This window comes from Symphodus melops (genome assembly GCF_947650265.1).
Source record: "Symphodus melops genome assembly, chromosome: 1".
Lineage (NCBI taxonomy): Eukaryota > Metazoa > Chordata > Actinopteri > Labriformes > Labridae > Symphodus > Symphodus melops.
Genome location: NC_136691.1, coordinates 15,068,253 through 15,085,439, shown reverse-complemented (window position 1 = coordinate 15,085,439; position 17,187 = coordinate 15,068,253). Strand labels below are relative to the sequence as shown.

Below are 17,187 nucleotides of genomic sequence, written 5' to 3'. Positions count from 1 at the left end.
TCGCAGACACTGCTATTAATTATACTTTATACATAAATATAAAGAATGTATACATATATATGTGAAGAACGTTTGGGCAGTCTTATGATTGGCATACATTGCTTTTAGTGTGGGACTTTATCAAGTTTAAATTTAGTACTGCGGGTCGTTAGTAACACATTGTTTGGATTCTACAAAGCTCCTCACAAGTGACCGAGCCCAAAAGTTGTTTTCCTCCAACTCCATTAAGTTTACTCACAAAGGAACTCGAGTATTGTCAGATTTTGTCTGACATCAGACTTGTAATGGCACAAGCCATTGATCCAACAAATAGTCAGACTGTACGCTTAGAGACATTGTAGAAAGTATACAAAAAACAAGGTTTCAAGAACATTTAACCTCTTTTTGGTGAACATCCATTTATTTATTGGCTCACAGCGCAGGAAGTCTTATTTAGAGCTGTTTTACATTTGAAGTTCAGATTTGTGACTCCAGAAATGTAAATCGGCCATCAAATAAAGAGAACTGTTGGCAAATGGGACCAGTGTTAAGTGAAACATTATTGGCTATCCCCGTGGTGTATCTTTGGGCTGAGAAGCCTGAGTGGGCTGAATAAAAAAGAATAAACTTAGAAACACTTGGGTCAACAGAAGTTGGCAGGCAGTGGAGTTGAGGGCGTGCTCCTGTAAAGATCTCCCAGAGTTCACACAGGCACAAACATGCAGGATCTCCATCCTTGTTCAGCTCGGTATATGTTTACTCAGGGATGCTTCCAGCACCATGCTGTTAATGACTGAATGAAAAATGAAAACAGATGCAGGTTATAGTAGCATTGATTTTACTGCCATATGTGCTGTTTGCTCCAAGAACAGAGGTCTCTGGGGTGTTATATAACACCGAGACTCTTATTGAATTAAAGACTGCTTTATTCAGTGTAAACACTAACAGTTTTGATGATATTTTTCTGTGACTCACCATCTGAGTGTTGTTTGACTGACGTGTGCAAACTATGGGCGAGCAGGAAGCCTTCTGCTAACTGGATTCTATCTGATAGCACAGAGTTTAATCCAATTCATGGTAATGTCATTTTAAAAGCCAGAGCCAGAAAGCTGTAGTCTGTCTACAGTCTTCAAATTAACATCGCCTCAGGGCAACCTGTTGAAGCTTCTTTCCAGGATGTTGTGCATGTGCTTGTTGTGTGTGTGGATCCTGGTTGGTCATTATCATGCCAGACAGATGTAACTAAAGCAGGTGACTTGAATTTTTGTTTTGTTTTTCCATCCTTGCTAATCCTCTTTATAGGTATGCTGGGAACATGACACAACATTTTCAACACTCACTGTAAAATGACTACCATCATGAAGCTTTGATTCAGTTTGTATTTTTAAGTGCATCAGTTGGACAAAACGGCACATTTTGAGTCTTCAGTGTACAGTTCAACATAACTGCTGTTGCTTATTGAAGCTCTTTTCTGCAGGATTGGTCTCCCTCCGGCCTCAAGGTTTCTCCTCATTTCCTCCCTTCCCCCCCTCCTGCTGATCACACTCAGTGCCACAAAAACTAATATGACATGTTGTTATTTCTCCGACATTGAAATGAGACTTGTCTTTGGTATTTCAGTGTAATACAACAGGCAGGAGGCAGCTGTGTTAAGGCGTAGGCTAGATAAGGGATGTCCTATGAAGATAAATAATGTGTGTTGAATGAGTGTTCAACTTGTGGAGAAAACTATCCTCAAGTGTCTCTGTGGTTACACGCGTTAAATCTTTTGCACGCTTGAAATGATAAAACAGGGATTTTAGTTTGCGCTCAGATCAGACTAATCACACATATTACTTGTTTTATGAGTGACAACAATGCAACAGACTCGACATTTGGAGTTCTACAGTACTTCATACCCCATCAAGACCTCGCTCTTTCTCACTCTGTTTCATTTGTCTGTTATTCCAAATCGTCCCCCAAACTGTACGAGTCCCTCACACATTGTTCACACACGTTCGTCCAAGTGTTCCATTGTGGAAAACATTCAGGCTTATCTCGTTTCATGTTGTTATCACTCAGCAGTTTTCTGCCGTTTGTTTGTGAACGCACGGGAGCAGTGTATGGTGTGTACTTACTTTCAAGCTCCTGTAGCCAGAAGAAAAGACAAATATCCTTGACAAACAGATAAGCCTTAACGACAGTCAAGTTTACAGGGTAGACTGGAGACCCGGATGCAGCCTTGAGACAGTAATGCGATTGTGCTGCATTTGTGTGCAGTAAAACATAATTGTATGTAGGCCAAGCAAGTTGGGAACGGAAAGACAATGCTATATCCGACCAGATGTTATTGTTATAGCATGCTAAGCTAAGTACAAATATAGATCTGCTTTTTCTTTTGTTTTGTTCAAAACTACCATGAGTTTAGTGATTTTAACAACCTCATCATGTTCACACGCCTTTGAGAAATATTGAAGAAATCCAATCAGACAATCAGAATTTAGTGTCAGGAGTGATTTGATTTGTTCTTCTAGTAGTGTCAACCATCAATGTATCTGTGGGCATTAACTGTAGTAATCCACCCTGTTCTTGCTTGTTGATGGGTTCTGAGTTGGCTAAATGACCAATATAGCAAAGAGACTGAAGTTATAGATGGCAATACAGAATCAAGATGCACCTACTGTGAACAAGTAGATAACTCTGTCGGAGGGGAAAACTTCACCGTACATCTCGTGTTAAGGAAAGTTCATGCAATTTATATTTTCAGATCATAAAGACATTTTTTTGGAGCAGCCTAGATCAAACACTGACACTTTTACTGGGATTTTTCAGTCAATCCATACATGGTCAAACCCAGAGCACCTTGGCAATCACTGTCAAGCTGCATGATGAAGACCACTGTATGTGAAACAATTATCATGAGCTTTAACTCTGAGCAGCTGTCAGAGAGAACATAAAACACTGAGCGAAGGAACCTGTGTTTCTTTCCTCTGAGGCTACAGAAGAAAACATTAGAGAGAAATTATCTTCAACTGGAATTTGAATTATTTTAGAAGTTGAAGGAAGGCAGAAATGGAAAGGGGGGGGGTCATTAGTTTGATTGATTACTGCTACTTGTTATGTATCAGGGTTCACTTTGCCTTATTGACTGGTTAGCGTATGATTCATCAAAGTGCTGTATTTAAACTGCAATGTTCTGGCTATCATCCCAGTCAAAGAAACAACAACAAGTATGACAACAACGGTGAGTAGTAGTCATAATTAGGTTTGATTTATCGTCAAGTGGTAAATGTTTAACGGTGAGTTTTATAGTCCTGGCAATGTTGATTCAATCATTAAACCTTTATTTATACTGGAGAGATTATTTAGTGGAACACTCATTGTCAACGCCATAGACCCAGCGACTAAATCCAATAAAAGACCGACAGCAGGGCAGAGAAATAAAAGGTCATTGATGTCTTTAAAATTAGAATTATTTTCACAAAACGGACAGAATTAAAAAAAAAAAAAAAAAAGATACAGGTATTTAAGAAAAAGTCCACGAAACTCAGTTCAGTCTGAATCATCTAATTTGTTGGAATATTAAGAGCCTTAGCTCTTGTAATGTAGATTAATCTGAGATACTGTAGTTCTTTTTGTACTTGTAAGATCTCCATTTCCAGTCGGGTTAGATGAGGTGACATTTTAAACGAATGCATGATGATGGTAACACAGAAATCATCAGGTGATGATTTGAACCGTTCGATCAAACGAGGCATGAAAGTGAGTATGACTTAAAAGGCCTGTTTTTTTCTCTCTCTCTCTCTCTCTCTCTCTCTCTCTCTCTCTCTCTCTCTCTCTCTCTCTCTCTCTCTCTCTCTCAGTTTTTCGAGTTTCACTCTGTTGGACAGAGTTTCAAAACATGTTGTTTGTAATGTTTAAGCCTCTTTAATCCCCAACAGGTATTAAGTAAAGGAGCGCTTTGGTTCATGTGCACGCCTCGTCAGATCTGTGTGTCTGTGTGTTGTTCACCCTCGTCCATTTCAGCGTGTCCCCAGTCAACCCTTCCACCACTGGCTGACTGATGTAGCAGTAGCCTAATTTTAGTTTATGAGGTGTGGGACCGCTGGGTGTTACCCTAGCTGCCATTTTAGATGAGGAAGCTGGGAACGGCGTGCCTCATGAGGCCCCCATCTATCGTAATTATCTCATCGTCAGGGGTTGGACAGGGGGCTCGGACCTCGCTCGCCTCCTCCAGCTTCCCTCAGCTCCTCACATGCACGATCACACGTACAGGAGCGCACGCCCGGCGGGGGTGCTGCTGTTGCCTCACAGAACCTCTGCATGCCTTGCTCCTATTGGACAGATTCGGTTTCGCTGAGGAAAAATGTTATCTAATGCATACTGTTGAGAGTGGAAAGATCTAGGCTACCACAGGACAGCACAACCCAATTAGTCCAAATTAGGCATGTGAGTGTGCTATCTAAATCATTTAGAATCTGATTAAGGATATCATCTTCATCGACAGACTCAGGAGTCCATTAAAAACAACATTCCTAATCCCTAAATATTCACGATTCGTCATTTCTCTCAGAATTGCTTTTTATGTTGTTTGATCATCTACGCAGGGTGCAGCGCATCTCCGCTCGCCTTCTCTCTGTGGGTTGGTGTTTTTGGCGCTCTGCCTGGTTTCAGTTCTTAATCTCCACAGGAAGAGTGCATCTGTGTTGTCATTCCCCTGACAGGATGTGTGTGTGTGGTGGTCCCCTGGTAGGATGACACAGATGGAGGAGGGCTGGGTTTGATGCTGTTAGATTCTTTGTCATATATAACCCGGTGCATTCACCCTTGTGACGCTTCAACATTCGGCAGAATTGATTGTAGAGCAGTTTAAATTGATGCATTGACATTTTGATCGTCAACATCTTAATAAGCAGGATCTGTGATTTTCAGTACTTGAATGTCTCCTGCCCACTTCCTGTGTCTGTCGACATCAGACTGAGAAACCATTTTAAAGATGATGCAGCAGAGCTCACCAGGAGCTCCAGGCTGTACTTGTGAAGATATCCTGGCCACTGCAGGGATGACAGAGAAAAAGTCAGACCAGGTCAACACATGTGGGAAATCCTCCTTCTTCCTTTAGTCATGGTTGTGGAAATGTCGCGTTCACCTCGAGGTTAAACAAATCTAACTGTATTATTGTAACCGATGTGTTTGCATGCAGAAACACGTTTATTGTTGCCCTTATTCTGAAAGAGACACCCTTCTCAGCTTTGATCTGGACACATTCAAATAAACAGTCCTCTTACATGCTGTTAACATAGAGCTCTGCATACTGTGATTAGTTGGTTTGTCCTCCAGCTGAAACGATTCCTTGACTCAATCGAGTACTTTCATTTCTAAAAGAAGCCTCGAGGCAAATCATTAACCTTCGATTAAATCCAGATTATGATACAGCGCTCTGTCAGCAGCCAGGCATGAAATACTAAGTATATGAAATTTACAAAGTCTTATTTACGTTCAGCAGAGCACGAGATGTCTCAGGCCAACCATGAAGACATATTACATATGTTGTGATAATATGATAATATGCTGTTTACATGCCTGGTCTGCTGTTTGAGCAGTTTTGATGTCACATCTTAAATACATCAGGCCTATTTTATAAAAGTAACTGCATTATTTTATTATTAAATGCACTGCGTCCCTAAGAGATGAACACAATAGTACATGGTCTTAACCATAACGCTAATAAATAAATACATCTCAGGTGAACAGGTATACTCTTCAGTATAAATTACAAATCAAATTGAATCTGGATGATATAATCTAAAGTCAAAATCCAGTCATTGACATCAAGAATAATGAGGCCTCTAATCAAGAGTTATTACGTCTTAATGAATCTGCACACTGGGGGTGGGTTTATCTCTGAGGAGTAATCATCCACACACTTTGACTCGCTCACGTCCTGAAGCCTCTCTTCAGCTGCGTCTGTCATACCGGCTGCCCACCCGGCTCGTGCGTTTCTGTAATGTCTGTTTTTGATGTTGTTTCTGATCTGTGATCCCGACATCAAAAGCAGACCACCCCCCCCCCCCCCCCCCCCCCCCCCCCCCGCCACGCTGCCCCCACCCCCCCGCCATGTCACAAACAGCTGTCTACCTCGTCCATCTCCCCCTGCCCACAACTGTTCTGTTTTATCTCTCCCCACACTTCTTATTTCACTCTCTCACTCTCTCTCTCTCTCTCTCTCTCTCTCTCTCTCTCTCTCTCTCTCTTTTCCCTTCTTGCCCCCTCTCCCCTGCTTTGTGTCTTCATTTACACCCTGTGCTTTTCTTTTCTTTGGTCTCTGTCTGATGTGTCTCTTGCCTTTAATCTCTCTCCCTTTAACGGCATCTCGAGCACTCTGTAACTATTTCTCACTGCTTCTGCATCAACCTCAATCTATCTACCACTTCTTTCCTCCTGTCTGTCGACTTCCAGTTTACACTTTCAGCTTTTTGCTGGGCGGTAAATCGATGGTTTCATCATGCACTGTAATGTGCAGACGCAGGCAAGTACACACCCACTCATGTCGCCTCAACTGGAATCGACTTTTCACCACCTAAAACCTGTTGTGAAAACTTTGAAAAGAATCACACCTTCGTTCCACCTCTGCTGCTTGATAGAGTCGATATTGCTGCAGCCTCTACTGTTCTTTTTCTTTTCATTAGAACATATGTCGTCTGTGATTATTAGTGTAGCCCTAAAGACTGAAACAAGTCCTTATGAAACCCCATCTCACAGTATTCCCATAATGACTTCATACCAGATGAGCTCCCACACTATACATAGTCTGTCACGTTCTCAGTTTTGCCTGACACATTTGCAGCTGACGTCAAGAGAGCCTATATTTGGGTGGTGTCATCAACAATATAACAGTTTCCTGAAAAGACCCCCCTCCCCTCCCTGAGCTGGATATGCTGCGTGATGCTGCACGTGCAGGCGTGGCACATGAACCGTGTGTGTGTGTGTGTGTGTGTGTGTGTGTGTGTGTGTGTGTGTGTGTGTGTGTGTGTGTGTGTGTGTGTGTGTGTGTGTGTGTGTGTGTGTGTGTGTGTGTGTGTGTGTGTGTGTGTGTGTGTGTGCGTGCGTGCGTGTGTGTGTGTTCATTTTACATCTCTTGAATCTTACATGACTGGCTTTATGAGCCTGGTCATGTGATCAGTAGCTTCACCTGGGCGGAGGTGATGACAGCAGAGGGAAACAGACAGCCGTGACACGACCTGTTTGCAAACAGGGTACCCAACAATGAGCACTTCAGAAAAGTTCCTGTAAACGCTTTTTGATAAGGTTACCAGGGTTTGAATTGTTTTTATGTCTGTATTTAAACCCAGAATTTCATTTTAGGAGCTAAAGGATGATAGTGAGAGACAAAGCAAAGCAAAGCCATCCTGAGCTTCAAAACATTTTTTTTAACGTTCTGTTGTTGTGCCAGTAACTGCATTATCAAGCGTTTGCAAGACAGAGCCTTGTGAAGATTTTTATAACCACAAAGATTGATTTGTTTCTTCTTTAAAAGAAAAAACGAACATGAGGCTAGCCCATAGTCTTGTCTAGACTTTGTTTAAAATCGCTGTCTATTAAAAATCCCATATCGGCTGAGAGAATGTCTGCACAGCTTAATGTTTGACAACTGGATTTATTCCAAAGGAATATCCAAGTGCACACATCTCGAGCTGACAGTCGGACTGAGTAATAAAAGCCTCTGAGAACGTAACCACCACCTTCCTCTCTGTTCGGGGTCAATGATGATCCCATGAAAAACTACATTTTGTGTTGCTGATAGTTCATACTCATTGTCTTGCAGTTGTGGATCATTTAGATCCAGTTTTTGTCCCCAACATTTGATGGATTAATTAATGTTCTATTCAGTATTTGTTTGCGGGCAGTGATCAGGATATACACACTTGAAAACTGAAGTGTCTGTTCTTAATTGTATCCTTAATAATCCGAACTAATAATATCTCCCAAATCCTACATATCAGATCTTATCCATTTGTAACTGATTTGTTGTTTATACTTTAGGATGCCGCCCTAAAGGACCTTGTACAGTAACAATGACAGACAGAGGAAGGCCGATGTTGTGCGTTAAATGTACTGTACCATGAAACCTCTATACACCTGCTGCAGTGCTTTAACTACTGACTTTTTGTCCGTTTGTGTCCATGTTCCCCCTCCCTGTTTGTTTCAGGTCTGTGAGCAGCCATGACGAAGTCCTACGAGTTCAACTGGCAGAAGCACCTGCCTGAATTCATGCAGGAAGGCGCCTCCTTCGACAGGTTTGATGAGGTAAAAATGAAGTGTTGGATCCTTGTGACGTTTCCCCACTGAAAGAAACAAAACTGTTCATGGTATATTTATCATATTATTATTATTATTATCTATTATTATATGTAGAATGGAAAATCATGAGATTTACCCATGAAGGTTTAGCTCTGCAAAGAATAACCTTGTGGACCCTGAGAAAGGTCTTAATGATCATCTTTAATGCTTAATGATTGTCCACAGCTCAGTCAATAGTATGCACACTCACAATATAGCCTCGCGAAGGTGTTTCCTCTGACCTAATTCCTTATTGTTGTAGTGAGGGATGTAGGTGTAGAGAAGCCCCGGTGATCAGCCTCAGTCAGAGGCGTGAGCATGGCGACTGCTTGTCTGCAGCAAGAAAAAACCCCCATCTATGTGAGATCTCAGAGAAAGATCATATTGTTTGTTTTTATCGACAATTAAGGATTTGATCTCACGGATCTCCTGGTCTTCACTGATCATTATTTATTTTGTAAGATTGAAATCAGTGGAAAATCGGGATGGATTACTACGTCGTATGACTTCACAGTTAAAGGGCTTCACTAAAGACAAAACACCAACAATGCGGTAACAAGATAATAACAAAATATGATTATCTACTGCTCAGTTTCAGTCACAACCCAGTTATTCTATCCAACATCACTGGACCAAAATGATACATCATCATTATCAGACATCCCTTTGTAAGCTCCGTAGGTTTGTCTTCAGTGTACTGTACATATGACCCCATGATCATCCTTTTCTCCTTTTGCCCACGTTTCCTCTCGCTAACTTAATCAGGACACTTAGCTGGGACATTAGCAGAGCAAAAGCAAAGTGTGTCACACACATGCCTGCCCACACACACACACACACACACACACACACACACACACAGGGTGTGGATACGACCGGATACAGTCGCCTTGCACACATCAGGAAATCCTCCTCGGTCCTCTCCGTTTATGTGGGCGACGGCGGGCGGGAGGAGGATCCCTCTAAGGCAGAGGAGAAAAAAAAACTTGAGAAAGTGGAGGGAAAAGCATTGTCAAATCCACAGCCGTGTCAAAGGGAGCTGTGAAAGTGGGCCGGCATGCCTCTGAAGAGACTCCTCAGTGCGTTGCTGCTGTGAATATGAGCCAGGCCGAGGCAGGACAGGGTTAGGACTGGCCTGAATCTTAATAAGGTCGACCTCTGTCAGTCGCCTTAAAGGCTCAAATTAGAGTTCACCTGGGAGATACCACAACCCCCTTAACACTGCAATTAATGGTTTATCCATGTCATACATGTTATAAATCACTTACATTGATAATTGTTTCATATTGACTCTGTCTTACTCTGGTGATATATTCTGACTGAAGCACAATCTTTGTGTACGTGAGTGAGTGGATGGCAAATAACATGGCCTGCAGGGGACATCTGCTTCTATCGACTTCAGCTGGGTCCACCGACAGTCACACACACACACACACACACACACACACACACACACACACACACACACACGCTCTTTAGAATTACCTGTGATACACATACACACAATAATGCTAAACAGCATGCATCTCTTACACAAAACATTCTCCACTGAGTGACACCCCATAGAGTAACAGATGGGCGAGTCAGGTGATGTTTATTTGTGTGTGTTAAAGTGTTCCTGCGTCTTTTTTTTTTTGTGCAATTCAAAGCATTTTAAGGGACTTCTATCGTTACAGGAATCTCTAAATGCTACATATAGTAACTATTTCTCTGTAGGACAAAACATATGAAATATTTAGTCTATGCATGAATACTATAATGAATGATGTGACACTTACTCTTATTAATACCAGCAATTGTGTTTTCGATTTTCTTATTCTTATTTTGTTCTTGCTTTTTTTTTTTTAATTTTGGCTGGCGCTAATAAAAGTGTCATGTGACTTCTTTACCTCTCCTGTTTAGCCTAGAATATGTAGAGCACAGGAAGAACCTTAACATGCTCTATAGATGACCCATAATGCATCAGAGTCCGTCCTAAAGTGAGATATTTCAGATGTGCGTCCCTTGTGTGACATTTCCAAAGTAGGTCAAAGGTCAATGAGGCATGATCAGTCAAGTGTGTGTCTGTGTGTGTGTGTGTGTGTGAGAGAGAAAGGGGGAGTGCCATCTTGTCGAAATTATTCGAAATCAATCACTAAGATCGACCTGATGGTTTGTTACCATGGGAACTGCACAGCCTGGACAGGAGACCCTTGTTTCTACAGCTCAATCATTTAATAATTTAGTATTTACACAGTGATGAAACTGCTGTCTTGATAGTCATTTGTTCTCAGTCAGTACTTCCGTATTTTAGTGTAAGATCCCACTAAGACATTGATCACTCTAACTGGGTCAAATGTTGCCTTTAACTGTTTGTTGAAATCTTGCATCCATCTAAAAATACTAAAACGAAAATCGTACATGAACATGGAGGCGGAGAAGGCAATCTCAAAAAATAGCATACTTTACAAAATCTTATAATGGAACTGATCACCTTCTCTTTGAGGCTTCAGAAACTGGACATTGCATATAAATCTGAGACAACCTTCTTTCCATTTGATCCTGAAGTTTTTAACACCTGTGTGTACACACCAACAAAAAATAAAAAGCCTTTTTTGTTTTGCCTCATTTTGTTCCGTTTTATAACGGTATCGTAAATAATATACTCTATATATAAACTGTAAAAGATGGATCACGGGAAGTTGTCTTCCCAATGATGACAGTCTAATAATGTTTGACTGTGGGATTCCAAATAAAGTATAAAATTCAATTGGGAAGAAAATCAAAGTGTATATCTCTAAAATCAGTTGTATCTGGTGTCATCGACTCCATTTTTGACAAAGAGTCTCGGGTGAATACAGCTCTGTACTTTTTCCGGTAACGAGTAATATTAAAAAAAAAGACATTAAAGTTGGCAATATGAGCATATGATACATGCAGTGTGGGTTTTGTACTCCTCTTCATGAATATGTATGACATAAATAAAATTCATTGTGACACACCTTTATAGGACATGGGAACATAGAAGACAGGTTAAGACGTTTGGCAGGTGTTACACAGATGATCCAGTGTGAGCTTCATGAGAACAAGATAAGAGAATTAAATGGCTCTCTGCCTCTCACTGATAAACACGAGGTGGTCTGTGGTGACAGTGACACGACGTGCAACACACGTTGCTTGACTCAACCTAAAGGAATGGTTAGTTCAGTATTTTTGAAGTGGGACTGTATGAGGTCATTATGAAGTATCTTAGCCACAGCAGATGCCAGTCAGCACCAGTATCTATCCCTTTAATAAAGTGACTGCTGACATGGCCACTAAAAACATGAAATCATCTTAACTGCATGCTTATTGGAATATAATCACGTTAATGTTGTTCCCCATGAACAGTCTTTATTCCATATTTGTAAACATCTGGTTTTTGGATTTTTTTTTTGTTTAGTTTAAAAGCTCCTTGTTATGGACAGGACAAGAACAGAGAGGGATCAACAGACACATCCAAACACATGCTGAGCTCCACTCGACCAGACACTAAGCATCCATCCAAACCATCCATAGATGGTCGTGTCTTTAACTAATTGTTCCCTTGTGTGTGGAAAGGCTGAGTGTTCCCATAAAGCCGTCTGTGAGTGTAACACTAGCCTGCTGTACATAAAGTGTTGAACAGTCAGGACTCATGTGGGAGCCTCTCTCTCACAGAGTCCTCCTCTGGATGTGCAGCTGAAGCCTCTGTCAGGTTTGATTCACATGAAAGCGACTCAAGCTTTTAACGGCACTTACAGAAGTCTCCATCTATCCTAAATGGAAATAGGATTGTTTAATTGGTTTTAATGACCGTTTTAGATTACATGACAGAACCAAATAGATTGCTGTCTCAGTCCTATTCACACAGAGGCAATATCCTTAATTAATAATACATGATGTGTGTGTGAGTGTGTTAGGCTTTTCCCTTATTGTTAATAGTGAAAATGTGACTGAGCACGACCCGACATCCCTACTCTCTCATGTCTCTCTCTTTTCTTCTCCTAAGATATATTCAATATATATATTATATATTCTATTCAGATATGCTATAGGGGTGTTTAAATTAGTCGTTTCTACAATACATCACGATGCAGACTTGGACGGTTGATGCAGTGACAGAACATCATCGATTTTCGGGTACTTGTAGACTTCGGCCTCAGCTGGACCTATATTATTTATTTATTTGGTTTACAATGTAAATACATTTATGTTGACAGAGAGCACTTTCTAAATAATAAAAAAGGGAGTCCATGTTTATCTGACTGCTTGTCTTCATCGATAAGGAAGTAGCGAAGTGCTGTCATATAGAAAACTGAGGATGAAACCTATCGTGATGAGTCGCGATATTGAATTGAAACACGTGACAGGAACATCATAATTGGATCGATGGGGAGACCAGTGATGCACAGCCCTAATAGGCCTAATAGTGTGCGTGTGTGTGTGTGTGTTTCTCTTACAGAGTAGCTGTTTAATGTGTCTCCATATCAAAAGAACTGTCGAATGAAAAGAACGATGACGCCTGTTCTCTCTGTTCCCTCCTTTGCAGGATCCGTTCATGTTTGAGCCCAACTGTCAGATGAGAGTCGACGAGTTTGGCTTCTTCATCACCTGGAAGAGTGAGGGGAAGGTACAACGTCACACTCTTCTGTCTTAAAGGGAATCTGTCTGAGAAAGAAAAAGTTTTCTTGTGTCTGATATAAACAAAGAAAAAATATCTAGCTCATCTTGATTGAAATATTCTTTAAACACATGTTCCTGAAAATAAAAAAGCCTACCATTGTAGAGCTGTAATATTGTAATATGAACTTCATAATTGTCTCAACACATAAACATCCGGTGGTTGTAGCTACAGGTGGGGGTTTTTAACACTCGAAACTGGGAAGTTAAATCAAACAATGTGACACAACTTTCATCACAATGTCTGATTCATGTGAGCTATAAAAAAAACATCTCAAAACCAAGAAGCATAAAGTAGACACTTTACGGTGACACGGTTTCTACACGTTTATACAGACGACAAAGCCTTATTCATGACTACTTCTCTCAGAACAGTTGTTACAGTCAGTGACTATAGTTGTTAACACGACATGCCAGTTCAGTACTAAACAAGTCAATCATAGCCTGTGTGTGCAGCGTAGAAGCTAAAGCTATAAAAGCTACAACCTCCTTATCTCATGCGATGTCGTCAGAGACTGCAGACTGTCATACTGAGAATCAAGCCCTGGATAGTTTATCATAATGTCTAATGTAAAAAAAAAAAAAAAACATGTCATCAGAGAAAGGATTGCAGAACCAGTCGCTGTGACTCTTCACCTTCTTTTCTCTCTCTTGTTGTTTCGACAGGAAGGCCAGGTTCTCGAGTGTTCACTCATCAACAGCATTCGAGTTGGTGCTGTCCCAAAGGTGAGACCTCGGGAAACACAGCGTCCTCACTTCTGTTTTCACAATACTCACTCTCCCTCAGCCCATCCCTCCCATCATTCAGTGACTCACTCCCACAGTCAGACACTTATGTTATGCTTTACCGAGCCAAGGCGATGTGACTTCTTCTATTGACTGACTGAATGATCTTGGACTCTCACTGCTGAGCTGTGTCAAAGAACTAGAAGAACACAAACCTGATATCTTTATTTCACTTTCTGCAAACCTAGTGTTGTTCCGTGCGTATGAAATATGAACTATTGACAGTGACACATGATGTTGTAGTATTTTGCATCATGCAGAACAGATTCATTTTAAACGCTGCTTGGGAATGCCTGCTTTTAATTGGGACGCAAGCCAGTTAAAGTCAGCAGGCTGACAGGAGTCACTTGTGTACACAGAGCACACAGCGATTACCATGTTGTGTATGCAATGTTGACAGCAGGAGGTGGTCTGTTTGCTTGGTGCAGACGTGTACATGTGTGTGTATGTGCATGTGCATGTGTAAGGGCACGTACACAGATGCTGCAGCCTGATAGCAGCTCCTCCTGTTTGTTCAAAGGCTCTCTGCTGAAGCAAACTAAGAGGAACTGATAGCAGGGCTTCTCCTCAGAGGCTAACTCGGTTACACAAGCCCCCAGAGCTGTTTCACATAATCCAATGAGCTGGGAGAGATGAATTGTATTGGATGATTGCTGGCCGAGGCATTGAGATAGGAGAGCCTGTTGCCTGTTGTTGTTAATTCAATCGTACAACTAAAGTACTTTACTGTCTTCTGTGGTGATGATGGTGGCAGACTGACTGCTGTTTTCTTCACTGATTAATCAGGGGATTGTCGTTGTATGTATCCTTTATTGTGTCTTAGAGAGCTCAAGTGATTTGTTGTGTTTATTGTTTTATCATCAGACATAAATGTTGTTCATTCTGCATCAAGTAAAAACAATGAATCATAAAGTACAGTACATTTTACAAATTATAACATTTTTCAGATTTTTTATTTTTTTTTGTCAAATGAGATGATGTAAGATGATTGGTGGAGAGAAGTAGGACAAGAAAACAAAAGCATGAGCCATGATTCATGTCATTCATAATGTGAATAAACTATTATTGGGTCCCGAAGACTTTCTTTAGAGAGAAGGGTAGTATAAACCAAACCAAAGTTATTATCTAAGGCTAGCACTAACTCTGTTAGCAGTGTACTTCCTGAATTGAAAGTAACTGTGATATTTTTTCTAATGCTAATTTTGTTTTGTTTTGTTTTTTTCAAAATATCCGTACAAACATTACGTCTCTGATCATTGCAATTGTGTTCTGAAGAGAGCACTTCTCTGGTTTTGACTTTTGAAAAACAAGGTAGCCCACCCTTAAGTTTTTTTTTTCTTTATAAATTTTCAGACCATTTTTAAGTTAGTGCTAAAAATAATGACAGTTAAATTATAAACTCCTCAGGAGATTGTTTACAGAGGGACCAAATCAACTGAGAATCACCCCCTGCTGGCTTTTACATATACTGCTGGTCTGTGTTCCCTTCATTTATCAAACCCTAAAAGCAAAGCATTGTTCATCTAGAATAAGTTCTTAGTAGAGCTGACCTGTTTACATCACATTATCCACTGGTATGATATTTACATCAACAGTTGTGCAAATAACACAAACAACTTGCATTTCTCTTTTCTGAGGTGTGGACCCCACAGTCATTTCTGCTTACACTCTCAGTCCTCCTCTAATAAAGAGGCATCTCAAGTCATGTTCAACACATTTAAAGCTGTTTTCATTAGAACTGTCCTTCATGCTGATTGTACTTGTATGCCTCTTTAGTTGAATAAACCGGCAGCAAATATCATCCGCGTTAACACTGATGCATTTTAACAAATGCAAAGAAGCATCCCGCTCGTTTTCTTGAACCATCTCTCTCAGTGGGTTTTCTTATCAGAGACTGTTAACTTTAAGACCTACACGAGTACACTTCCCTTTTTACATTTCTTCTTCTTACTCTCAGTCACTGAGGCTATCCAACAAGTTAACCACTACGTTTGTTTTCTATCTTTTTCTTCCAGTTTCTCTCTCTCTGCCTGCGTCTGTTTCCTTATCTTTACGTCTCTCCCACAGGATCCCTTTTAACTGTCTAGCTTGTTTTTTTTTGTTTTTTTTGCAGGACCCCAAGATCTTGTCGTCATTCGAGACCATTGGAAAAACAGAGGCAGACTTGGAGGGCTGTATCATCTGCATCTGCAGCGGCACAGACCTGGTCAACCTCAGCTTCATGTTCATGGTGGCAGAGAATCCAGACACAGCAAGGGTAAAAACATGCATTGTTTCCTTTCTGATCCTTCCTTTAATACTTTTCATTTGATACTGGTGATGTGAAGTCCTTGAAAATCAAGGATATTTTACATCAATATATCTTCACATCTCTCTCTCTCTTTCTCTGTGAGGTTGCAGAAGCTGCCTGCCGGCTTCCCATTAATCCATACACTTTCTACAGATGGCAATTTGACTCATATCCATGATGGTCAGGAAACATATGCGGTCCAGAAGCCGTGTCTCAGAACGTCTTCTAAGCATCTGTAGTACATCCTGTGTTCATTCAACATTTCCACATGACATAAAAGCTAATAGAGCACAGCAACACAGCAGATATTTGATTCACAGACGAAGCAAATTGCCATGTGAATGGTTCATATGCCATCTCCCACACACAGCAGATCTGGCCTTGGTTCACTCTGATAAATAGACACATTTGGAATGAGTCATTTTTCTCTGTCTCACCCGATCGCTTTCTCCCTCAGTCCTTCCTGCACTCTCGCTTTTACAGTTATTTTCTCATCCTTTTTCTCTTTTTTAGCTCTCTCTCTCTCTCTCTGTATTTTGTCTTTTTGTTTCTCTTCCCGCTCATTAAGGAAAAAGCTCTTAAGCAATTCTCACTGCCTTGTTTCATTTCTTCTCACCATAATGCCATCTTTTTTTTTTTTATAGATGAATAGGCAGACATTATTAATGCTGACCCCTGCTGGCATACATCCAAACATTGTACTAACCATCCATAGTCCACAATACACACATGTATCTGCAGATTAAACGTCAATTTTTTTGGGCTGAATTGATCCATATTTGAAGATCAAACATTCTAACAAACAATACAAAAAGTCAGTCTCATTGGTGACAGAATGAAAATGCTAAACAAAGAGAATTAAAGCCTATGTTGGGTTTCTCCTTCAAAGCAGAAAGTTTTTTTTTGTTTGTTTTTATTACAAATCTTATAAAAAGACATGAACACGAAATAGATCTTTTCTGTTTCCTCTGTTGCACAAAACCTGTTTGTTCCTGATGAAGTTGTTCATCTTTGATAATTAGTCCCCAAAATGGGCTCCATTTGTAAAGGAAAAGTGTTTTCCTGAAACAGCTGGGCACTGCAGCTTTTCTAAAACAGTACTCACTTGTTGGGGACTATTTATAGCTGAGATT

At 40.6% G+C, this 17,187-nt stretch overlaps 1 protein-coding gene across 2 annotated transcripts in view; it reads left to right on the top strand.

The window, feature by feature from the left end:
* plcb4b (phospholipase C, beta 4b) overlaps positions 1 to 17,187 on the top strand; it is a 63,357-nt gene that overhangs the window by 25,091 nt on the left and 21,079 nt on the right. For both annotated transcript variants that reach the window (XM_079365533.1, XM_079365532.1), the window contains exons 4-7: positions 8,168 to 8,265; positions 12,848 to 12,928; positions 13,645 to 13,704; positions 15,878 to 16,021. In XM_079365533.1, coding sequence (XP_079221659.1) covers positions 8,182 to 8,265; positions 12,848 to 12,928; positions 13,645 to 13,704; positions 15,878 to 16,021 — 369 coding nt within the window. In that variant the 5' untranslated portion in view covers positions 8,168 to 8,181. The remainder of the gene's footprint in view (positions 1 to 8,167; positions 8,266 to 12,847; positions 12,929 to 13,644; positions 13,705 to 15,877; positions 16,022 to 17,187) is intronic.